Below are 24,540 nucleotides of genomic sequence, written 5' to 3' on the forward strand. Positions count from 1 at the left end.
AGCCCGACATTACTCCCAATGGGTGTGCTGTCAATATTTGTGTGTATGGGTGAGCTTTGTGTCATTGTGAGCACTTTAGAGAGGAAGCACTGTATCACTCCTGATGAGCAGTCGGTACCTAGCATGGCAGGCTCTGCCATCAGTTTGTGAAGTGTTGTAAAGTGCTTTCAGTGGTCGGTAAACCCGAAAAAACACTTAGCAAGTCCATTTAGCATGTAACACACAGGAGAACTGAAACAGCTGAAGTTGAAATACAAATACTGAAACAATTTAAAAAGGAAATTAAGCTCCAGGTTTCACTGAAAGGAGTAGAAATGTAAAGCGAAGGTCAGAAATTGACTAGTAACTGTCTTGGAAATGGAAGTCCTGGAAGCAAATTAACTGGAAGATTATGTTAGTTGCAGTGTTTGTTTGCGGTGTATGAACAGTGGTCGTTGTGGGAGTTATGAGAGCTGAATGAGCGTTGCAGTGAAAGGACACACAAGAGGTGAAAGCAGTTAAACAGAGAATTGTTTAGGTTTTATGTAAAAGTATTTATTTTGAACATTCAAATCTTCTGCTTAAAGTCGTGTTCAGTTTAAGCAGTGCAGTAACATTTACTATGTATTGTGCTTTGGAAATCGAACCCCCCTTTTGTGTCAACCTCGGAATCTGTAATGCATAAAGCATACTGTGATTAAAAACTTGATTGAACCCAAACAACATGAGAAAGAACGCTGAGACAATTAACTGATCTACAGAAAATTAATCAGCCACCATTTCAGTAATCAATCCTACATGTCATATCTTTTTTTAGGAAAAACATAAAATATTCCCGTTCCAGCTTCTCAAATGTGTATAATAGCTGGTTTTCTTACTCTTGTATGACAGTAAATTGAATACATTCAGGAATAACCAATGAGAGCATCAGCTCAGGGAAATTGAGGTAGATACTTTTTGCTATTTCCTACACTAAACAATTAATCGAATAATCGAGTAAATGATCAGCAGATTCATTAATAGTAACTAGTAATTGAAGCAGGTGCAGCCCTAGAACAGGACACCTTTGGAGATGTAAGATGGGTAAACATGGAAAGTTTTGCACATTTTAAAATAAGAAAAATAAATACCCATTACCAAAAAACATGAACTTTCTTTTAACGAGAATGATTGACTGAAACTGATAATATATTAATTACACATTTAGTAATGCCAGTATAACATTAGTGGTCAGAAAATTCCCATTCAAGTAATTTGCAGTCTGTTAAAACTCACAACCAACCACCTGAGGGGATAACAGCATGTAGCACACGACAGCATGTAGCGCACGACAGCATGTAGGGTACGACAGCATGTAGGGTACGACAGCATGTAGGGTACGACAGCATGTAGAGTACGACAGCATGTAGAGTACGACAGCTTGTAGAGTACGACAGCATGTAGAGTACGACAGCTTGTAGAGTACGACAGCATGTAGAGTACGACAGCATGTAGAGTACGACAGCAGTGTGATGATGCCACAAGCCATCAGCTTTAAAACAGACTTGGCAAGTAGTAATAGAAAAAGAATTCGTCCAACTTCTTCTTCATGCTGTTGCTGATAACCTTGTCTCTGTAGATGCGTTGAACTAGTATGTCTTCTCTGGAGAGCACCAACAGATCACACCACGACGTGCCTGCTACCATCATCTCTACTTGGATCTGCCAATAATTTGTGTGGTTCTTCTTCACTTCCAAGACTCCGTCCTGGACGACCAGGAACCCGCAGTCAACGAAGCTCTGGGAGCTGATGCATTTGACATGCACCAGCCCGAAACTGGACTTTTTTTCATTGGGGTCGTACACCAAACCGTCAGGCTGCACCCCCAACCATGGAGCGTGTGGATGGACAATGAAACCGCAGGGGTACCAGTTGACACACAGATTCCGACAGTATACCCGAAGTGCTTCATTCTTCATTGCCTCCTCTATCTGTGCCGACTTGCACCGCGGTGGTCCTTTATGTAACTTGTATACCAGGTGCTCCGCATGGCTCCGTCCTGGTTTGAGTGTGCAGATCTCTCTGAAACGACTGGTCAAACGCGGCTTCTGCAGCTCCTCTACCGGCTCCTTGCCTCCCCGTGTGGATTGCTCCAGACTGTGCGCTTCCTCCCAGGTGATCTGCATGACGTCCACGTGCTCCTGCTCCCTGGCACTCAGCGTAGGAAGAGCCAATACTGGCTCCAGTGTGTGATAAGACAGGGGAAGCAGCGGTCGAGGGGGAGCATTGTCATTAGTCATGTAATCCTGACTTGATGGCAATGGGTACTGGTAGGACAGTGGAGAACCTTTAGGGACTTTACCAAAAGCACAGTCCACTAATTCCATATCCGCAGTGAGGCCCATTTTGGTTATCAGAGGCTTCTCGTCTTCGGGAACATCCTTGAAGGCCTCAGTGAGCCTCGCCAAAAAGGACTGGTAGTCAGTTGGAGTGGATATTAAAGATTTGTAGGGCACCATCCTGTATGAAACCAATTAATATTATTATCTGTGTAAGCAAACGGGTAGAACTGCATCAAAAAACTGGAGTCATAGTCTCACTCTTACCTCGGCAATTCTAGCAGGGTTTTCTGCAGGCAGCCCTTTGACTTCTTCTGTTTTGTAGCACGATTTCCACCCAAGAGAAGAAAAAAGTCTTATTTCATAGTTCCAACTGTTAGAAACAAACTAAACTATTCCTTAAGGGCTTCGAGATGTTTCCCCACTGTTTTTATATAATAATTTTCCAGGATATTTCCAGGACATCTTCAGGCCTAGATACTATGTGCATCTTTTTGTGGAAGTCTCATTTGCTTCAGTAAGGGTTTGTTAGTTCCTGCTGTCAATGACACAAAGGAAGAGATTGAGAAGAAAACCTCATGTTATACTGATGGGACAGACGGGGCAAATCTGGATTTCTTTGGATTTCTTGGTTTAAGAGCTGCTTCTACATATTTCAGAAATCAATAGTATTGATTTAACTGTGTAGTTTCTGAGTGACCTCTGGAAGCAATTATTGAATGAAACACTGAACATGTGATTCTCTATGATTTTCTCTTTACTATTACCTGTAATGTCAACTGCCAGCTGGTCCATCAACATTTAACAAAAATAAAAGTAGGGGTCTGAAACACCTATTACAGTTTGTATAGTAACCTGATTATAAAGTTGTATGTTAAAAAAAACATCTGGGACAACTACATTTTCTCCAAAACAATTTGCTCCATTTTGTTATTTTTGGACTTTCTCATGGCTGCAGAGCTATATTAATGATTTAGGTTTTTGCAGACACAGTTGAACCCTGCAACAAACTATACACATACACTTGGGCTACAAGTGATTGATCAGTGTATCATTCATTTACAGTAGTTTAACTGCCCTGAAGGTAACAATATGTTGCTATGTGTGAAAAATAAATGGTTGAATAAAAGGAATTTCTTGGCACTGTTGTGTAACTTTGATTAGCACCCAGTGGCTACCAGGTAGAGTGTTCTCAGTGCGCTGATGTCAATTTAGTTAACCTACAAATAACCATGCAGATTCTTTTTCCACCAATCATCAGAATTATAGTCGACCTCTGCTCTGTAACAGCTAAAGAAAGCTTAACTACTACATAACTTGGCTTTCTAGAAAATTGTTCTGCCATTCAAACACAAGGGTTAATGAATCCTTTGACAAACCGTCTCAAATCAAGGATGTGGCAGCACTTGTTGATACTATACTCATGCTACATTAAATACATGCTGTTTTACTACATCACAAATAGGGATGGGCCAATATAAGATATTATCACGCATTGTGATAAAACACTTTATCGTAGTGAACTTCCATTATCATAAAAATAGTGAATATCCTCACATGACTTGACTTACATACAGCATACAGTCCTATAATGATTTCCTGATTTATTCTGAACAAGAGGGAAATATGGAGCCCACATCTTTCCAGTCACTCTAAAAACCTAATCCTAATCATAATCCTCTCACCATGGGTTGTCTGCTGTACCCCCAATGTAAACGGGATGTGTGGAAATAATATAGATTTCTAAAATAAAGGACAGGGAGATGATGTGTGTATATTTGATGCAATAAATAAATTTGTTTCTTAACAAAATGTGAGGTGAGGTGATTGTTGTGCCATTTTAAAAGTATCAATATCATATAGTATCATATTGTCCCATGTCTAATCACAAAGCTTCTCCAGGCTGTCACAGTCAGATTTCTTCATCAATTGCTTTGGATCTTTGGTTTTGCTAGGGAATCAAAAAACAAGCTTACCTTTTTTGTTGCCTTTCTATAATGTTTTGGGTGTTCCTGGTTTTCATTTGAGCTTTCTTCACTTCCTTGATCATGCACTTCATCAGCCGAGACAGTGGCTGGAGAGTCGGGGTTCCACTCCACCACTTGGATGTGGTACGAGTCAGTGCTGAAGTCTTCTTCTTCTTCTTCTTTTGGTTCATTTTTCACACAAACTGTAGTAATGACATTATCAGCTTCCCCCAGACTTTGTTGTTGTTCTGATCCCAGATTTATGTCATATTCAGTTTGCTCTTGTTTAGGTATTTTAGGCAACGGCTCTGATGTTTCCTGGCTCACCCCAGCGTTGAACTCAGCAGGCTGCTTTCTGACATCTGTGGTTACTGCAGTGTGTCGACTAACATCTATTGAGGGGGAAAAGAAAAACACCAATATTTACCAACTAAACATTTTTATCTGTAATTTTGAGTATAAAAAGTGTATAGCAGTACAGTGTTGGACCCTTAAATCTGTAATTCTTTCTGTACACTGGAAAACAATTTTGCTAGTAAAAACTATTAGAGGGATATTTATATTACATCGACAGATTATAATAGTTTACTCAATAATACTTAGGCATTTTAATGTTGTGGCTGTTCGATAGTTCAGTTTTATGAATTTTGTTTAGTAAAATCTAAGTCTGCAAAGTAACTATAGCTCTAAAACAGAGTACGTTTTGTCTTTTAATTTTGCTTTATGCACTTTATTTGATAATAACCAGAGATTTACACTCCGTATGTTTCATGTTTTTATCTTGATGCTTTTGTTTTTCCAGAGTTCAGTCTACAGTATTTTCATTGGTCATGAATAAACAATGTCTCCTTTCAAAAGTAAGTATTAAATAGGATAAAATAGGAATAGTCAAATAAAGTACAATCACGTCAACACTGTACTTGAGTAGATATGTTATTGCTAATGTGTTATAACAGTGTTAAGTTTAAGACCACAGCACAGCCTGTATACAACACTAAATCAGATGGAAGTTAACTTACAAACTACATTTACATGTAGCATCGTATTGGACAGACTGAAGTGGATGTTGTTGTTTTTTAACTCACACATAAACAAACACTTCAGACATAAAATAAAAGACTGTTAAAGTTAGTTTGACACTGTTTACTTCTCATTATGTTGTTTATGTTTGTTTTAGTTTGCTAGCCCATTTCCAGGTGGAAGCAGAGACACAATAACTTTGCCTTCGTGTCATTACCACCTCATGTTGAGTTGTAGTAACTAAATGTGTTAAACAAAAGTGACCGACCTATCCTGGGTAACTTTATCTCGGGACTGAGCACCATGTGAAGCGTGTTCCTCAGACGTTTGTTTTCTTCGTAAAACGCCTCCACAATACTTTCAACCTCTCCGAATATCTCCACGGCAACGGCTGTAAACCGCTCGGTTAGAAAGCTCCGGAAGTTCTGGTGTTTCGTGGTCGACATATTGAACACTTTGTTAATGTTACACCACAAATACTTTGAGTTTTGTCCTCCTCGACTACTGCGAAATACGCGCCCAGCAACCGGAACGAGAAAAAACGGCACTTCCGTTGTGAAGGTCTTCTTCTTCGTTGACTTTAATGGCGGAACCGTGCAACCATGACTACCGCCACCTACTGTACCGGAGCATGAAGACTGTGTTAATGTTAAAATGTGAGCAATATGAGTTGTGTTAGTGATATGAAGCTACTTTACATCATAATATAAATAAATAAATACATTTAAAGAATAATAATAAAGAAAGTCTTCTTGTCTCATTAGCGCCCTCTTCATGGTGATCGATAAATAAAGGTGTTACCAAGGATATTTCTTAAGAGACTGTTTAAGTTCCATTAGTTACTTATTAGTTGGCTCATTGGAAGGACTCTGCTGCACTAAATGCTACAGACTCTTACATAGTATCATTGGCAATGCCTGTGTTTATCTCTATATCTATTATTTCATGTCTGACTGGCCACTGTGAAACAGGACTGTTAGATATAAATCAACATAATGCTTTATAACCACGTCTGTGGTATATTGTATATGTTGTGCTGTAGTAATACAGGCATTACAATATTGTGTCAACACACACCAGAAGTTCAATTCCATTTATAATGAAATAAAATGTGTAAAAACAATAATGATAGCAATAAAACAAATGTATGAGTAGATCAAAACAAAAATAATCATCTGAACATTTGTTTTAAATAATTCTCATTGTATTTTATATTAGATTTGACGTCTACTGGAAATGAATGAACCTTCAGTACAGCTTTAAAGAATTTTATTTCCATGGAATATTTTACAAAAATACCAAAACTTTAATTGATTTGTTTGCATTTTATGTGACAAGTTAAAAAAAAACAACCATTAAGTTACCGTCAGTGAAACTCATACTTATTTTACAGATATATATCAGTAACAAAGTTGGAGTTGCATTCGTCAATATTTTATTTTTACATTGGGAACATCATTACTGACAGGTCTTTTGTTGGTTAGCGATGTTGAAATTACAGTAGACTGAAGAGATGAGGTCTTTGAAGTGGCAGTGTATGCACATTCACTATCATCTGAAATAGAGTCGCTCAGAGAGTCCACCATGTTTGATTTTAATGCTCTACACTTTATATAGAGCTCCACCTGTCTATTTGATCTTTTTACAGGTTTTCTTTACACCAACACACGTGGGAGTAAAATTGGATGATTTGCTGAATAAATTATGGAGCTTTGAAAAAATGTGTTGACATATTATTGCAAAACTGAAAACAAGAATTTCATCCAGCACAAACTAAAGGATAAAAGAACAAGCTGATGGCATGTTTGGGGAGCCCCCCATTAACCCCTGCATTACCCTCCTCTCTATGCAGTACTCAGTTTTCTTCACACAAACAAATTAAAGACAAAGTTATCGAGTTATATTCAAGTAATAACGGGGGGCTGCTCAACAAGATGCAAGAGGTCAGTTCATCTGATCTTGTAATTTAGTGGTTTCTAATCTAAAAGCAAGTGTTCATTCAAATTGTACAGGACACTAAAAGACGTACAATGAACCTGGAGCTTTCAGGAAGGGAAGGGCTTTGAGACAGTGGGAAATCCAGCACTGGTCAATGGCTTTATAAAAACCATTAACTCATGAAATGTAAAGAAATAAAATACAGAGAGTTTTCAAGGGAACTTTTTGCACTTTATCATGTTTCCTCCACTGGAAGTTCCTCTACACCACCAATGCCACAAGGCTGTTTTCACACTCATCATCTAAAGGGAGAAATATTGAGCGACCTTTAAATGTTCAGACGACGACCAACAGAGGGCGGTAATGCCCCAGTGTGTTCACTCGCTGCTGTAGCCATGAAGAAGAAGGAGGGGCTGGTGACAGCCAAAGTGAACCGCTCCCCCAGCAGTCACTGAACGGGATCAAACGGAGACATTACCGGACAGCTCGGTGGAAATACAGTAGTAACGATTTCTAACGATCACTGTTCACGGGAGGCACGTTTTACAACTTTGACCCGCTCAGCTAACCGGTTGTTTACCGGCTGTTTACCGGTTGTTTACCGGCTGTAGTCCAAGTAACGTTATCGTCGGTGCTGATGGCCAACTGAGTGAACACTGTTGCTTCGAGTTTTAGCACAAGTAACGTTGACGTTAGCTACAAGGTTGTTGTGTATCCAGCAAGCAGCAGCTGAGGTAAGCCCAGTGTTTACAGTCGTATCGAGGAGCCCGGCGCTGCAGCGTTAGCCTGTCACCTTATCGACAACTCGCCAGGTGGTCGGCTACTTAGTGACGATGGGTGACATTAACCCATCGACATCTCATGCATTTCAGTCGGAGGTGAGTGTGTTGTGTCTTACAGTGAGTAGTCTGCAGTCATGGCTCACGACGATAGTTGTTCGAGGTTGTCACCACACGATGTAGCAGCCGCTAATTAGTTAGCGTTAGCTTTCCGTGCTAATGTTGACATAATGTTAGCTGCGGGTGCAGAGATTGACTAACATAAGTTCACACACGGTGAGTATCCGGACAAGCTTGGTTAAAACTGTCACCGTTCACTACTAAAACATTGTGTACGAGTCATTAATGTCACTTAATTACAGCTAGCGTAATCGGCATGCTAACATTAACATTAGCTGAATACGTTTAACCATCATAATCACAGTCTGCGTTCACCGTCAGGTAAAAGTTGGATAACATTGATGCTTTTATGGCTCTCGGTGACTCTTGTTTGTTGTCTTCAGTTATAATTAATACACGGCTTCATAGTTTTGTTTGCTAGTTAAACAGCATTAGCCAGCAGCTAGCTCTTTAGCATGAGTTACTTAACGTTATTTGCTGTCTACTGCTAGCAGACCTAGCTAACGTTAGCTGTCTCGGGTTAATCGGTGGGGGTTGGTAGAAAGGTTCAGTGACGAGTCCAGAGAGAAATGTGTTCATGTGATTAATGAAACTTTGAGCTACGTTTGTCAACATGTTTATTTTTAACTTAGTTTCGTTCAGTTGTTGTTTGGTCGCATCGAGCCAACGCTGAGTGGCACTTTACAGAGTAACGTTGTGGTTGTGTGCCGATCAACGCCATGTCGGGAGGTTTATGTTTGATGCAGCTAATGTTTCAACGACGTGTCTGTGTTTCAGGGCTTCAGTCCGCCGTACAGGAGGAGGAGAACAGTAGAGGATTTTAACAAGTTTTGCACTTTTGTCTTGGCCTATGCCGGCTACATCCCTTACCCCCAAGAGGTGAGTAAATGAGGCGGTCAGTGTCTGTAAACACATCTTCACTAAAGCGCCTATGTCGTTGGGCGCGTTTTAAAATGTGTATTTAAATGTTAATGCAATCAAATGTAAACACAGATACAGTGAATAACAGAATCTACACTTAAAAACCGACAGTGTCGTCAAAATGTCTGTGATAAAGTAATGCAGACAATACATTTACAACAGTTTGAGCACCTGAGAAAATAACTGGATGGTTTTATATGGAAGAGTATGTTTATGACTTGAAGGAGATTTTAACTGACTAGATGGATGTAAAAAAAAAAAAAAAAAAGTCCTGCTTATCTGTTGTGATTGAAATTGAGCAGTCTAGACTTTGTGTTGTTGCAAGTCATTGACTGGAAAGATGTAGTGAAACTGTTGGCAAACTGTCTTAACAAGTAAGTCGCTTATCATTTTAAAATCTTGGAACTGTGGCAAATTGGATATGAGACTCTGTTATGCTCATTGAATTGCGTCTTGTGTTGGGGGACGGGGAGTGAGATAGCCAGACAATGAGATTATCTTAAACAGAGTCTTTTGTCTCTGTAGTTTCTCTGGCTCAGAGCGTTTATTTAGTTTCAGCACGCCCTCTGTTAAGAATTAACCATAGCCTTTTCTTACCATTCACATGGTTAGAATAGACTTTTGCATACAAGATTTCAGTTTTGACTGTTATTAGTGTAACAAATGACTTCATGGCCTCCTGTCTAGTTTGCTGTCTGACATTTCTGTATTCATACCCATTCTCTTACACAATTTATCATGGTTGAAAACAATGGTTTTAATAAAAGCATAGTGATAAAAACAATCACTTTCACTGGCCAAAACACTAAACCCGTGTCCTGTTATCAAGGGAGGCTTTACAGTGTTGGATCCACTGTCTGTTGTTACACACACCATCCAAACTCCAACAGGGGAGACCCTCTAGGTGGCAGGGATATTCTGGTAAGGTTTCCGTGACCTTTGTAGCTTAGTTACTAAAATTGTGGTGATAGTCTCAGTTTCGCAAAACACAGCTTGAAAATTTGATGTTGTCATTTTCTTTGAAACCAAAAACAAAGCGTGATACGCTCTTTTGCAGTGCGAGCACAATTTCTTTTGTCAGAACTCGCGTTGGACACATTTTATTTCCTCAGCCTCAGTGGTAGGACTACTAGATTCTGACTCATTTCGTTCTAGTTGTGGTTGTTTCTTCAAGGTTTTTTTTCCCTTCACCACGTTGCTCTTCTGTTTCTTTCTAACACGTACTAGCTTTGTTTTCATTTCCACCCCCTCTGCCTGTACACTTTTTGTCAGAATCAGAATCAGAAATACTTTAATAATCCCAGGGGGAAATTATTTTCGTTACAACACTCCAGATATATATATATATACATACAAGATCAAATGTACAGTAGACACATGGTGCATTTGTTGATACTCAAATAACATCTTGATTGAAATACTGCAAAATTGTTGTCACTTATGAATGAGAGCTCATAGAGGTCTAAAATTGAACAATGTAATATGATAAATGATTCATTCAAGCTGTCATGACAGTACTTAAGCCTACAGTTTCATTACGGGTCGCTCTTTAAAAGTGATTCATAAAACCACCTTTGCTGCGTTGTTACACAAGGGAATTTCTGAAGTTCCTACGATACAGTGACACTCATTCAGTTTATAACCAATGCCAATATAGCCAAATCTAATCTGAAGCTGCACCTTACCCACACACAGATCTCTAAACTAGCACAGCATGTTATGCTAATCCTTGGTACGATGTCAATGTGTTGATTGAAAATCATAAATAATACATCACAATAAGATAGTCATTTTATTGTTGAGTGCATGAATGTTAGCAAAGAATTGTCAGACATATTTTGAATCTTTCAATCACCTTTGTCTCCTGATGTGAGTTTGCATTCACTTCTCCATTTATTGTTACAGGACTCTCCTCTGCGCAGTAGTTCCAGCCCCCCCAACAGTACAGGCAGCACAGCTGACAGTGATGGCTGGACCCCAGGACCCCCAACCTCCTGCCCCCAGCGCCCTCCAAAGGTCCCCCAGGACAGGAACAGGAAGCGCCCACAGCCAGGAGCCCCGCTGTCCAGTCACACCAAGAAAGATGTGAGTTGAATTGATGTCACAGCATTAGTCTTGTATGTTCACCTTCATCCCTTTTTGACATCTGTGCTTTGTTTTCCTCGTCTGCAGCACACAATCACCACCCTGCACCCAGATGACCGCAGGAAAGCTGACAAGCTGAAGAAGAAGAAAAGGAGAAAGGAAAGGGAGCATTCAGCCGGGGAGGAAAGTGAGGTTCAGCAGGCCCACTCAACAGTCCCAGAGCTGCAGTACCCCGTCTCCTTTGGTGGCCGAACGATCAAAGAAGAGCCAGAAGACGATATCAGCATTCCCCTCCACCCCCAGCATCTGCCTAGCCCCGCCCCCTGCAAGGAGGAGCCCAAGGAGGAGCGTCGACATTGGGATGGTCAAGACCTTGAAGAAGGGGTGGTAAAAGTACAGAAGGTGGAGGGCTTTTCAGGAAACAGGAAGGTGTTCCGCCAGGGGAAACAGGTGGTGTTCAGAGACGAAGATGGCTCAGGAGAGGATGAAGACATCATGGTAGACTCAGGTAAGGATTCTTATTGGTGCATACATTACACTGTTAAAAGTTTGTGAAGAAGCCTAACTGGGTGTACGCTCTCTCTTGACTTCCTCAGACGACGACTCGTGGGACCTGGTGACGTGTTTCTGCATGAAGCCTTTTGCAGGCCGGGCCATGATCGAGTGTAACAAGTGTAACACCTGGATCCACCTGTCGTGCGCGAAGATCCGCAAGAGCCACGTGCCAGAGACATATGTGTGCCAGAGCTGCCGAGAGACACACGGAACGCCAGATACCCGTCGCTCCCATCGCTCACGTGTAGCCCCCAGCAAACACCTGCTAGACTGACCCCCAGGCCAAACCCTGAACTCTGAACCCCTTCCACTCCTGCTGCCCCTCCACCTGCTGGGCTGACCCTTCCTCAAATTCAGGTCTTGCACCCGTCAGTCTCTGTCCTGCGTGGTCAGCCAAGAACCCACATTTTGTATAAACATTTTGGTGGACCTATCCCAAGCCTTTATCCCATTTGAAAACAGTTTGAGTGCTATTTTAGATTTACTAAGTTTTGTGTCTGCTTCCCTACAGACTTCGTGCGTAAGGCAATCACTGAATGGTCTGTAGATGACATTAGCATTAGCAAACCTCTACTGTTGGGACTCGGTGTCTCGTGAACACTGGAAACGTTTGAACTGCCATATAAAGAGAACACAACTGCCACCCACTATGGTGCATGCTGGGATTTGTGGGAAAGACAGTTTGCACTTTTCTCACTTTTGTAAAAAAAAAAAAATCGATCTGACCTTTCTGTTTTAGGGACAGATATGTCTTTCTGATTAAACTGGATTTGATTTCTCTTAGATGCCTCTATTAATGTTACACAATTAACCGTTTAAATGAGAAAACATGATACGCCTTGTGTTAATTGCTTCAGATGGTGCTATAGTATTAAGCTGAGGTATAATCCAATAGAACAAAGATGTAGGATAAGAGAATAGAGTCTGCATCTGCTTCATCTGTTTGTTGTTCTGTTTTGTCATTTAAGACATTGTGAAAATATCACTGAGGCTTTAAGCCTGTACAGCTGAACCAAGCGTTCATTACTCTTCCTCCTACTTCACAAACTGTCTTCCAGCCTCGGCTACTCCTCTGAATCAAGATGTTACTTGGCGACATGTGGAGCTTTCACACACTTTTCAAAAACGTTTAAACGTTGTTCTAATTTTGCTTATTTCATTCTGTTTCTGCAGAGGTTTTTCATAGTAAATAACTTATTTCACAGATTTAAAAAGCCACATAACTGTCAAGACTTAGATAACATGAGAGTTGTCAACTGGTTTTCAGTAAATGTGTTTTCTGTTGCATCCGGTCAGTGTTTTTGCTGCATTTCATGACAGGATTGAACAGTGGTATTGTTAACGAATACTTACATTTTCCAAACCATTATTTAAATTTTCCTTTTTTCTTTCTGTTTCAGAACTGTTTCAAGCTCATGATAAAGTTTTCAGAGACAAATTATATTTATAGAAGGGAACTCCTATAGCCGTCCTGTTTAAGTATCAACAGATAAAAAGCTATCTTAACTGGAATAGTGTTGTTGGAAATATTCTCTCAAGAGTCCAGTTTAAATTATGCATGTGTGTGTGTTTGTTTGAATGGATAAAACTGAACGAGGGTGTTGGCAATGCATGTGCTGCTATGAGTTGTCTCAGCTAAGCTCCACAGTTTTTGGTCTTTTGTAAGATGGAGAAATGGACATCTGCAAAGTTTTTTTTTTTTGTCTCTGAAGGGTCAGATCAGAAGAACAGATCTCCGTCTCTTATCACTTCTCACTAATGTTTTCACAGCAGTATTCAGTTGCTTCCAGATAACGCAGGGTTTAATGGAAAACATGTTTTTGTTTTTTTTAGGGAACCTTTTCCATAGAACTTGCAATTTGGATGAAAGATTTTAAGCTTTGTTATTCATGTGCCATCTGCTGTTGTTTCAGATTATATAAAAGCCATACTGTAGAGTGACAGATTTTAGACTCAGAGCCTTGGATATTTAGTCCAGGATGAGGTTTTCCAATGCAGAATCAATGACTTGACCAGGGAACGACTAACACACACACAAATGAATGTTTGGTTTGTAAAGAACACAAGACTTTCCAAGAGTTTAAAGTGGTTAAGCTCATCTCTGCACTCTTGTCTTCTGGTATTTACAAATGTTGGTTAACTGGTTCGTACCCAGTGAACACCCAGGTGATGGTTTTTAAGAAGTTTCAAGACCTAAAATCATTTGCCGTTTCTCAGGACATTCATGTCTTGAAGAGAACCTGAAGACACCTTCAGGCACAAATTTCCAGTTTTAGTCAGCGTCTTTAAGACATTAGTGTAATTAATGTTAACAAAGCTCATTGTGATACAGCTCGATCCTGGGTTGTCCTATCCCCTTATTGAGAAAGCGTTGTCTGTACTGTGGTGCAAACTGTTTCTGTGAAACTATTGTAAACTATTGTAAATAAAGAGTTACCATTTTTGTCTTTGCTTTTTGTCTTTTTGTATCACAAACATCAAACAAGAGTTTGATTGTTTCATATTTATTGTAGTCTTTACAGGACAGAACACAGGCTCCTGAACCATACAGTACATTTACATACTAATGTGAGTCAGTGTGGATGATGGGCTGGGGTGTAACAGCAGGGAGCAGTCTTTCTGCTGGCCTCATGGTGGCACTGGAGCAGAGGTGAACAGCTGACCTGTCAAAATACTTTTACATCACACTTAAAACAAAAGAGTACAAATAGAACCAGTGCAAAATGGCTGCTGTGATAGTGACCCTAACGTTAGACCACTGGATCTCACTGTAGAGACAGACAGCCCTCTGACTAAATACTGAAACATCTATCTCAGTCCTGTTTTCATTTGAGTCTACCCACACCTTCAGGTCAATCACAGCAATGGCAAAACCTAAATGAATCAAAAGGAGGGCACCGTTTAGAGTCGCCCCGAACACAGTAACAGTGTATAGCTTCAATTAGAGGCTTCGCCACTTTCATGACAACTGACCTAATATTTGTTTGAAATACTGTACATTGTGTGCAAAATATTACCTTTGTATTCAATAAAATACCATTCGTATCCTACAGTAGTGGTTTTGATAGTGTTTTCAAGGATTCCCAGCAGCCCATGACAGACATAATGTACACTGGCTCATTCGCATTTCCCTTTGTGGTTACAGTTTCAATCCAACTTTACTACTACTGACACAGACAGATTGGGGTTAGGAGTAGGGGTTTATAGATGTAATGTGCATTTTATAATAAAAACTTTGGGACTTCTATCTATATCTGAACAGAAAGTGCATCATAGGATATTTTACTCTTCCCCATGTCAACCTCACCTCTCTGATGGCAACAGCAGAGGTAAATTAGTGTGTGGATTACCACCTCGACTGCCAAGATGGATTTAGCATGCATTACCATGTAGAAAAAGTAGTAACATGGCATTTGCAGATTAATTAAATACTTTAAAATTTAACAAAGAGGGACAGAGGACTGCAAATTAAAACAGAGTCACACAAATAAATCCAGCTGTGTAAATGTGCCATAATCAGTAAAATGGTTTTAGTGTGGCTCAGGTCAGCTCTAATAATAAGTTAGTCAGCAGCAAACACGACCTTCACGGAAAGCGTTGACCTACGCCCTCTACTGGTCGCATCCCAACCATAAACTAGGGCTCAGTGCTGAATGTACTCGATTGAAATATAAACTATAACCTTCACTGTATTAAAAATCATTGTCAAAAATTCTGTTTCTGCTGCCACTGCACAGTTAATCAATAAAGACTGACGCAAATAAAATCTAAGTGGAATTTCTGCCTTTAAACTGCAGTCTAGCCTGAAATATAAAGAAATCTGTATGAAGAATTCAAGCCTGTCTCTTCGTGGCTGGATCAAAGGGCATCTCTATTACTTTCCCTTCGCCAACTTCTATATCACCAACACCCTCACAGATATAAGTTTTGAGCACCAGTTTTCACCTGCTGACTGGCACCCCCATGAGCAGCAGACATGTCACTAAAAGGCATGATAGATTAGGATGAGACATTTTAACAAGTAAACATAAACATGAGTTACACATCAATCCTCAAGTCCTGGCCAGTCTAAGGGTCGCCAAGACACAATCCTGCATAGTGTTACTCGAAACATTTGCACGAGTTAGTGAAATGATACAGTATGTTATAACATTATTAGATTAAAACCTACCAGGGGTGATACACAGGACAGAAACTACAATTATATGGAGTGATACTACAGCTCATTTGTATATAACTGACATAACAAATGTCAATACACATCTTTAAATTTATCACTTTTAGCTCATTATTGATGGGACCATCAGTCCCCTCTGTGTAGTGCATATATAAAAACTATGTTCAGGGCCAATGTCTGATCTCCTGCAGTCGGCAGATATTTGAGCAGCCCTGTCAAGTTTGGCAGACTAGAGACACAAAGGATGACACCTTGTAGAAACTCTGAGCTGACTCCTGTATTCTGCTGAACCGCGGAGATGGCCCACAGGAAAGGGAGGAGTGGAGGAACTCGATAAACAGATTCACTAATACCATGACAGAAGAGGACCAGAGGAGAGAAACAGACTTATTGTTGATGCGTCCCCCTCCGTTCTTGGGTTCTTCTGTTTACACAAAGTCTGTTTTTATCTGCATTTGCCCTCTGGTGCTCCAACTGCGGTGGGCTCCTAAGACTCAGACTCAATTCTGTGAGCTGTAAGACAAAATAAATGGAACATGGATGCATGCATATACTGCAGACTTTAGTCATGTTGTAATTAGTGAACAGCTACAGTGTAACAGCACTTGGTCTGCATACTAACATTGCTTGGGTATCCGTAGCGACTCGATGTCTGCAGAGATGACTTGGTGCATGACACCCCTGAACTGGTACAGTAATTTAAGACTCTTCTCCTCTCCTACACAGGGGTCATAGAAGCCCGGCAACCCTGCCTGCACACAGAGAAACGATTCATACACATGCATACGGATTTGTGGATAATCAAAAGGACGCAGTGATACATTAACACACACACACACCTTAGAGGACTCGGTGAGGATGAGTTTGGAGTCCTTGACAAGGCACTGCAGAGGCACAGTGACGTCAATGACCTTTGCTTTCTCTTGCTTCTGGCTGGTGTCTGACACAAACTTTCCATACCAAGCATTCAGGATGATCAGGCCTAGACAGACAAGTACTTTCATGTTACTCTAGGTGTTAGGAGGTGCTGTAAACAAAGCTCATAGAGTGATTGACAAATAATCAGATGCTCCCTTTATACTAGTATAACAGGAAATCCATTAGCACGCTGAAATCATAGTTTTGATTTATGCCCGTGTACACTCTGGAGTTCTGTGCACAGATTTACAAGCTTAACCTACGTAAACACTGCAGAAGGGAAATGGGCTACATCACCACTTGGTTCACAGTGGTAGATGATGGAAGAGAAACTAAGGAAAACAGAGTCCTGGAGCTACAGTATATTACTACAGTTAACAGCAATCCTGAGATATGTGTTTGAATTACACACTTGGATTTTTACCAAGTTTTGACTGCTGGCTGCAAACTAAAAAAAAGTTCACAGTGTCTCACCCTGTTGTAACGTCTGTGTGTGTGTGTGTGTGTGTGTGTGTGTGTGTGTGTGTGTGTGTGTGTGTGTGTGTGTGTGTGTGTGTGTGTGTGTGTGCCCTCACCCATCTTGGATTCTTCCGCTTCTATGATTCTCCTCACAGACTCCTGCATCAGCAGAACCTGCAGAGGAGCCGAGGGAGAAAAATGAGGAGGAGGAGGAGGGGTGGAGGAGAACAAAATAGAATAGGATAGGAGAGAGGTTTTCAGACAAGATGAGGAGAGCCGAAGCTAGAAACAATGATCAATGGTCCCCCACACACAACGGATCACTGTGTGTTTGCATGTGAGTGCGAGTACTCACAGCAGACTCAGCCTCCTGCTTCTTCTTGGCAATGTCTGTGGCAGAGCTCTTCCTCTGCAGCTCCAGCTCTCTGAAAAGCACAGAGACACACACAGAGCAGACATCAACAATCACCCACTGGGATTCACTGCGGAGGCTCTCTATGATGACAGTGTAAGTGTGAAAGACACCCTGATAGTATACAACCAGTAACCCAGTAACGACCATGACCAAAATGTTGCATTTCTGCCCAAGTCAGGGCCGTGTAGTTGCCTTCGGCTGATGGATATGACGTTTCCCAATCAAACTATACATCATACAAACAAAAAGTTATGTTAAAATGAACAGATTAACATGTGAGGTTATGAGGACGGGAGGTGTACTAACTGCTCTTTCTGTGCTTGTGTATATGGGATGATGACCAGTCTATGGATGGCCATGTAAAGCAGCAGGGGTCCTACAGTGGCATAGAAGACGGCACTGGGCAGCAGCTGATCGGTCAGGTGGACTGGAAACAGGTATGTTTGACTGGCCCGCGCCAACCTGCATGGAAACACCAGCAGAAATACACACACACACACACACACACACACACACACACACACACACACACACACACACAGAGAGAGAGACATACATCAGATAATTATGCAGGGAAACACAGGAGAATGAGATCATATTTTGGGTTGGCCAGTACTTGATCTTGAGTGTGACTCCCTGAGGGACCCCGATGCTGACAGTGGCTGACAGGACACTGTGTCGGCTGATCTTCCTCTCAGCTCCATATTCCACTACAGTACCAAACCAGCCTGTCCTGCAAAGGGAGGAGCACAGAAATGAGCAGAGACCATTAGAGTTAGGAAGCTACAGTGGGACAGAGTAAATTACAGCTTTATCTCCTGCAGCTCTGTTACTGCTGCATACATCTTGTCATCATCTCTACCCTGTAAAGTACTTTGTGTTTTTTTTTCTTGAAAATGTGCTCTATAAATAAACTATTATTGTTGTTTGAAATGTTAAGGGACCAGTATGTAGGATTTAATGGCGTCTAGAGGTGTAGTTGCAGATTTTAACTCCCTCGCTATACCCTCCCCTTCCAAGCGCGGAGGAGAAACTACAGTGGCTGCAAAATGCGCAGAAAACACAAACGCCCCAATCTAGAGCCAGTGTTTGGTTTGTCCATTTTTAGCTACAGTAGAAACATGGGACTTAAACATAGCGGCCTGTGTGGAAAGCTACCTGTGGCATCTGTAGACATAAAAGGCTTGTTCTAAGGTAACAAAAACTCCTGTTTTCAGGTGATTATGCACTAATGAAAACATAACTAGGCATATTATATTCAATTTCTGCCAATAGTTACACAGTGGGTTTAAGAAAAAGTTAAAAACATTTTAAATGAAATTTTTAAAGCGCACCCCCAAGTAAATTAAATATGTGATTTTCAGGTCACATAATGAAATAGTTTATACGGGGTGTCTGATATCTCAGGCCATAAAGCTAATAAAAACATTTTGTTCACGAATGATCACACAATTGTATTTTTCTGATCTTGACATAACTAGGAAACGAAAAGACAACCTCCTTTCATGTAATTACAAAACTTTTTTTCATGGTGTCAAGAGAAAAAATCTTGTTATGTAACAATAATGTTACAATTCTCTTGCAATAACAAGAAAATTGAATTAAAAACCACTTCAAATCCTTCTAGTCTCTTAAAGAATAACTTAATACCAGGCAGAAAGCCAGTGTTTTCAGCCGGTGTTAAGTTGCTCTTTAGAAGTAGTTTGACAAGGAAGGAAATTTCTGCAGCTAATAAACAGAAATTTTTATTTTATAGCTGTATTTTTGCACAGCGTTTGTGTGATGAACCAGTTTATATACACATGGTATAAGTCTTTTGAAACAAGATAAGCAGACAGACGTACTTCACAGAGCCTTTAACTTTAGTCTGGTCTTCATCCTGGAATTTGTACTGGTAGCTCATCATCAGATAGGAGTGAGGCACACCCAGCTGGAAGAGGTGGGGTTGGTAGATTAGTAATTCAGCATACAGAGTGAGAAAATAGCAAATTTCAGGTTTTAGGTAAGTCAGATTTACAGTTACAGTACAAACCATGTTTACTATATTAACAGCAGGCTTGAGCTTGTGTTGTCTTTACCTGCAGAGCTAAAGTAAAGTGGCTGCTCTTTGTGTCTCGGACCAGGCTGGTGGTCATGGCGCTGTTGGGCCCCCAGCGCCACTGCAGATAACCCATGGTGTTCTGGTCCAGGTGGCGCGCCGTCATCAGAGAACAGCTCGGCCGCAAACCTCGAGGAGAGAACTGCAAACCGCACTGGGCTGTCAAGAAACTGAGATAAAGAGAGGAGATAAAAGTAAAGAACATTCAAGAGACGGATAATGCTGTTCATATTTTGATATAGTATGTATGTACATATCAAACAGCCCAGCCTTACCATCGTGGGGTGATGTTGCGAAACACCTTTAATCCAAGGAGAGGTCCAAGTATGTCTCCTGCACCAAACTCCAGCTGTAGAGACAAATGCACAGAAACAAGTGATTGCAGATGGGTAAATCTGTGCCAAAATGGTTGCCGCTTTAGGCTGTAGTTTATAATTGTGCTTTATAAATTGCATGCACTTTGTAGCTTGTGTTTGTGTGTGTATGTGTGTGTCTGTGTGTGTGCGTACCTCTCCCCAGCCCTTGGCTGACGTAACCCTTCGTACGGTCATGTTAATGTTGCCCCCTCCATTCCCATTGTGTGTAGAGAGCGAACCAGACAGAACCGCTGTGTCAGAGTTTGTCAAAGGAGCCTGAAGAAAGATATGAAAGTTGTGCCTGATAAAACAGAGAATAATAGAGTGACCCTGGCACAGGTAGGTAGCTGTGTGGAAGGTAAATGCTAAGTGAGTGTGTGATTTCTTGTACCTCTATGGACTGGGAAATGTGCATCTTGTTGATTTCAATATGAGGAAACCCTCCTCCTGGCATCTCTTCAAAGTCCTCATCATAGCGGTCAAACAGGTCTGTTGCATCCACACCCACACTGATGGTGCCCTGAATAATGAGGGAGTAAAGTGAAGTGATTGACAGAATTAATTAAGAAAGAAAGAAAAGGGTGAGGGACACAATGAAGAGAATGTGGAAACCACCCACAGTGAAAACTGAGTTGTGTTACACAATGTATTTCATAATCTAATGCATAGACGTGGTGATCCACACAAGAAATACAGTGAGTGAGTCTTGCTCTTGAAATCTGATATTAAGATGTTTGAAATCTTAGCTCTAAGTATTGATTTGTCTGGTGGTCAGTATTTAACTGTTACTATTGACACATTATGCTCTCTTATCTCAATTACATTCTTGGTAGGTCATTTGAACTGGTCTTCACTAGTGTCTGATGATTTTAAAGCTTAATGTTTGTCTTTGAATCTCACCAGTGAAAGACCCACACATCTTAACCCATAGATGTTTAGACAAATCATCTCTTATTGATCTTTTAATTACCAATATGCTGCATAAATATACTACAACGAGGTCTCTGCTAATGATCCAAGTGATCACTGTGTGGTAAGTGCTATTAGGGACACCAGAATCCCGTACTAAGCCTTGTTCAGAAAAGAAAACGTAAGCACTTTATTGAGCAAACTTTTCTTCATGATTAATTTTGTTTTAAATGGGACCATATAATTGGTCTCGATGATGTTGAACTTGCTTGGAAATATTTTTATGAAAGTTTTTTTTAATAAACAAACCTGCTGCTATTGTTCAGGACCGTGAAAGCCCCTGGTTCACTTCACCTCTTACACAAGAGGAATCAGCTTTGGGCCAACATGATGAAGTCTGGCTTTGAGGCTGTCAACTACGTAATCGCTGCACCGCTTCCATTAAAAAGGCTAAAAGCGATTATTATTTATCATAAACCACAGACAGTCTAAATGACCCAAGGAGATTTTGGCAAACCATAAAATCTCTTTCTGCCAACTCTTGCTCCTCAGAGCTGCCTCTGAGGAGAATATTGCTGTTGATTTCATCCCGGTGTCAAATAAATCTGAGATGCTTAATTGTTTCAACAAACATTTTTATAGCATCCAGCTATTTGTTTGGGACATTATCTGACAGCAAATCACCCACTTCCTCCCCTCTGCCTGCCAATCATGCCTCCACTAGCCACACTTTCTCCTTCAACCCCTTTTCTGTTAGGGAGGTTTATAAGGCCTTAAAGGACATAGACCCTAGAAAATAGGCGGGCCCTTTTCTTCTCACACTTGGCTAAAGATACTATGACTAATCCAGTGTTGTTCATTTATAATCCTTTTATACAAAACAATATAATTTGTGATGCTTGAAAACTGCCTATGTTCTTCCCTTTATTCCAAGGAGGTGATTCCACAGTGTTGAATAACTACAGACCCATTTCCAAGCTCTCTATTATTCCTGAAAGGCTGGTGAAAGACCAGACCAAGATATACGTACATGTGCGTGAACAACACTTTATCTGCTCATCGGTCTGATTTTAAGAAGCAGCACATTATCTTAACTGCTGCCATGAAGGTAGTAAATGATATTGTGGGAGACTTGGAGCCAATAACTATTGCACTACCCTTTTTATTGGGTTTGAGATTATCAGATATATGCCTGTCAGACCAAGCTGTTGGTTAGTTGTAACCGTAAGCAGGGCGTGCAGTAGTGGTCTTTCCTCCAGCTTTCTTAGTGTCATCAAAGGTGTGCCACAAGGTTCAGTTTTAGGACCAATCTTTTTCACTATTAATGTAAATCCTGTGGGTCAAATTATCAATGCATCTGTACATCTTTATGTCCTCCGAGACTCAAAATCCGTTGTAAACCCCTAACACACAACTGTACTCTGTATTTTAACTGTTCAACATTATCCATGTGCAGAACTTTGCACTGGTATAACTTCAATTATAAATCCATGCTTGGACTGCTGCCTATTCCTTTCACAATTGTAGATGTCAACGTAAACAGTGCTGCTATAGCCTACACTCCCAGGGCTTCATCATTCTCTCCATCCCCTCAGTCTGTATAGAGTTTGTAAAGAAAGGACTTTCTCCTACTCTGCACCCCCAACCTGGAACACGCTACAGCGGGAACTGAAGCTGTCCAGCATTATTCCCCTCGGGGATTTTAAACTACTTTTACAAAATCTGGAGAGAACATCTGCGGGGGTTTGTTCTTGTACACAGTTTTTGAAATCTGACTACTACTTCTGCACTCTGCACTCTGTTTTGTCTCTGTATATAATAACTGTCTGTAACTTTGTGTTGTATTACTGCTGTCATCCTGACATGGTCTCTCTTGAGAATGAGACCCTGTTTCTCAATTAATTACCTGTCTAAATAAAGGTTAAATAAATATATTTTTAAAAGTTGACAAAGGAATGTGGTATAATTGTGAGTTAGGAAACCTTGGGGTTAGTTCTTTGCTGCAGTCTCCTCTCTTCTCGTTCTCTCTGCAGCCTTTCGTACTCCTCTCGAATTTCTGCTGGAGTTCTCTTCCTCTCCACCACCTACACAGCATCAACAGCATCAAATATTGGTAGTGAAGACACGTTTATACTGTATGTATAATGTAACAGCAAAACCACTCAACCTTAAGACAAAAAGGTTATGTTAGGCAGAATAAATACCTCCCAGCCTTCCACCTCCAGCCCTTTCTTCCCAAAGATGTCATAGATGGCTCTGGAGTGAGCATCACTTAGCACTGAGGGAAATAACAGTTCAGTTTATGTATGGTGTTTTGTCTGTTTATACAATACAGTCAATTTTTCAGTTGAACGGCAATAAAAATTTTCAAGTAAATGGTTTTTATTTCCATTCGGTGTATAGACCTGCAAGCGTCCTTACCTTCATATGCCTGGTGCACCTGGTTGAAGAGCTGTTCAGCCTGGCCTTTGAGCTCGGGGTCTCGATGTTTGTCAGGATGGTAGAGCATACACAGTCTCCGATATGACGCCTTTAGCTCCTCCAATGTAGCCTGTGACGAGAGAGAGGACAGGTCTCACTCCTGAGCAGGGGCTGCAACTAACAATTATTTTCATTATTGATTAATCTGCCAAATACTTTGATCAATCAATTTAGTATTTGGTCTGTAAAAAACGAAAAAGGTGAGGTCTGAAAAATTGGTCATTCCTGTCCAAACAACAGACACATTAAAGCAGAAAATCTTCACATTTAAGAGGCTGGAACCAGCAATTTGGTTGCATTTCAGCTTGAAAATAACTGATTATTAAAACGGTTGCGGGTTGATTTTCACTCAGTTGACTAATCAGTTAATCAACATCTCATTTCAGCTCCACTCCTGAGTGCTCACACAGCACTGATGCATTATAGCATCCTACTTTTTTTTTTAAAGAAATGGAAAAACAGCTACCAGTGCACTGACATTAAATGGGATTAAAGGGAATTACTGGTGTGATAACGTACTTCCTGTTAGGCTATATTGCCAGTAACTACCTAATGGTACTTGACGTTACCCAGTTGAACCAATCAGGCCTTTCCAGTCTCCCCCTGTTCAATGAAAACTGAGATTAGAGAAGGTGCTCATCAATGCAGTCAGAATAACACCCACTTAACAGTGCTAAACACTGCATGCATTCAAGTGAAGTAGCAAGGTGTCCTGGTTGTTCATGCCCCTGCACGGAGGATGGTGCAGATGAAGAACACCGTTATTCAACTGAGGGGTGATGCACCGACTGCAGACCACCTCCTCAGTGGGAATCTACCGGATAGTCACGGCGAAACGTCCGCCACCATTCGGCGTCACTGTAAAACAGAATAAACCGTACCTCTTTCCTGACGTTGAGTAGAGAGTAGTAGTCCTGGTTATTAAACTCAAAATCATCATCTAAGGACGCCGCCATGTTTGCGTTTGGTCCGGTTCCGCCCACCCCTCCAGTGCTCTGGAAGCTCATTGGTTAGCCATACCGGGAGCGGAAGTTGTTGTTGTAT

General features: G+C 40.8%; 3 protein-coding genes across 4 annotated transcripts; 1 reads left to right on the forward strand and 2 right to left on the reverse strand.

Moving 5' to 3' along the window:
* Positions 1–518: 518 nt before the first annotated feature.
* On the reverse strand, positions 519–5,813 carry LOC127372144 (uncharacterized). Of its 2 annotated transcripts, XM_051415583.1 has the most exons (5): positions 5,554–5,813; positions 4,275–4,657; positions 2,566–2,612; positions 1,487–2,479; positions 519–1,452 (listed from the first exon to the last, which is right to left on the reverse strand). In XM_051415583.1, exons 1-4 carry the CDS (start codon positions 5,729–5,731, stop codon positions 1,513–1,515), a joined length of 1,575 nt encoding a protein of 524 aa, XP_051271543.1. In that variant the 5' UTR covers positions 5,732–5,813; the 3' UTR covers positions 519–1,452; positions 1,487–1,512. The 2 variants fall into 2 exon arrangements, with proteins under 2 accessions (XP_051271543.1, XP_051271542.1); XM_051415582.1 differs by having other exon boundaries at positions 519–2,479.
* Positions 5,814–7,617: 1,804 nt separating this feature from the next.
* Positions 7,618–14,126, forward strand: phf13 (PHD finger protein 13). Its single transcript, XM_051414001.1, has 5 exons — positions 7,618–8,101; positions 8,900–9,001; positions 10,949–11,128; positions 11,216–11,636; positions 11,725–14,126. The coding sequence occupies exons 1-5, from the start codon at positions 8,057–8,059 to the stop codon at positions 11,955–11,957; spliced, it is 981 nt and encodes a 326-aa protein (XP_051269961.1). The 5' UTR covers positions 7,618–8,056; the 3' UTR covers positions 11,958–14,126.
* A 45-nt stretch (positions 14,127–14,171) lies between these two features.
* On the reverse strand, positions 14,172–24,496 carry LOC127371282 (dnaJ homolog subfamily C member 11). The gene is made up of 16 exons (XM_051414000.1): positions 24,378–24,496; positions 23,437–23,566; positions 23,220–23,293; positions 22,998–23,099; positions 20,498–20,626; positions 20,260–20,382; positions 20,026–20,099; positions 19,731–19,920; positions 19,497–19,582; positions 18,269–18,385; positions 17,959–18,114; positions 17,593–17,662; positions 17,354–17,411; positions 16,700–16,842; positions 16,483–16,612; positions 14,172–16,373 (listed from the first exon to the last, which is right to left on the reverse strand). Exons 1-16 carry the CDS (start codon positions 24,450–24,452, stop codon positions 16,348–16,350), a joined length of 1,683 nt encoding a protein of 560 aa, XP_051269960.1. The 5' UTR covers positions 24,453–24,496; the 3' UTR covers positions 14,172–16,347.
* Between the last annotated feature and the right edge of the window lie 44 nt (positions 24,497–24,540).

The sequence above is a fragment of the Dicentrarchus labrax genome, unplaced genomic scaffold (genome assembly GCF_905237075.1).
Source record: "Dicentrarchus labrax unplaced genomic scaffold, dlabrax2021, whole genome shotgun sequence".
Taxonomy (NCBI): domain Eukaryota; kingdom Metazoa; phylum Chordata; class Actinopteri; family Moronidae; genus Dicentrarchus; species Dicentrarchus labrax.

Excerpts from the sequence above, each read along its gene's own strand:
- LOC127371282 (XM_051414000.1), bottom strand. The coding sequence starts at position 24,452 with ATGGCGGCGTCCTTAGATGATGATTTTGAGTTTAATAACCAGGACTAC. Across the intron at positions 20,100-20,259 it reads CAGCCAAGGGCTGGGGAGAG|CTGGAGTTTGGTGCAGGAGA; the intron begins GTACGCACACAC and ends TTGTCTCTACAG. Across the intron at positions 17,412-17,592 it reads AGCAGGAGGCTGAGTCTGCT|GTTCTGCTGATGCAGGAGTC; the intron begins GTGAGTACTCGC and ends GCTCCTCTGCAG.
- LOC127372144 (XM_051415583.1), bottom strand. The coding sequence starts at position 5,731 with ATGTCGACCACGAAACACCAGAACTTCCGGAGCTTTCTAACCGAGCGG. Across the intron at positions 4,658-5,553 it reads GATAAAGTTACCCAGGATAG|ATGTTAGTCGACACACTGCA; the intron begins GTCGGTCACTTT and ends CCCCCTCAATAG. Across the intron at positions 2,613-4,274 it reads ATAGAAAGGCAACAAAAAAG|AAGAAGTCAAAGGGCTGCCT; the intron begins GTAAGCTTGTTT and ends GCTACAAAACAG.
- phf13 (XM_051414001.1), top strand. The coding sequence starts at position 8,057 with ATGGGTGACATTAACCCATCGACATCTCATGCATTTCAGTCGGAG. Across the intron at positions 8,102-8,899 it reads CTCATGCATTTCAGTCGGAG|GGCTTCAGTCCGCCGTACAG; the intron begins GTGAGTGTGTTG and ends TCTGTGTTTCAG. Across the intron at positions 9,002-10,948 it reads ACATCCCTTACCCCCAAGAG|GACTCTCCTCTGCGCAGTAG; the intron begins GTGAGTAAATGA and ends TTATTGTTACAG.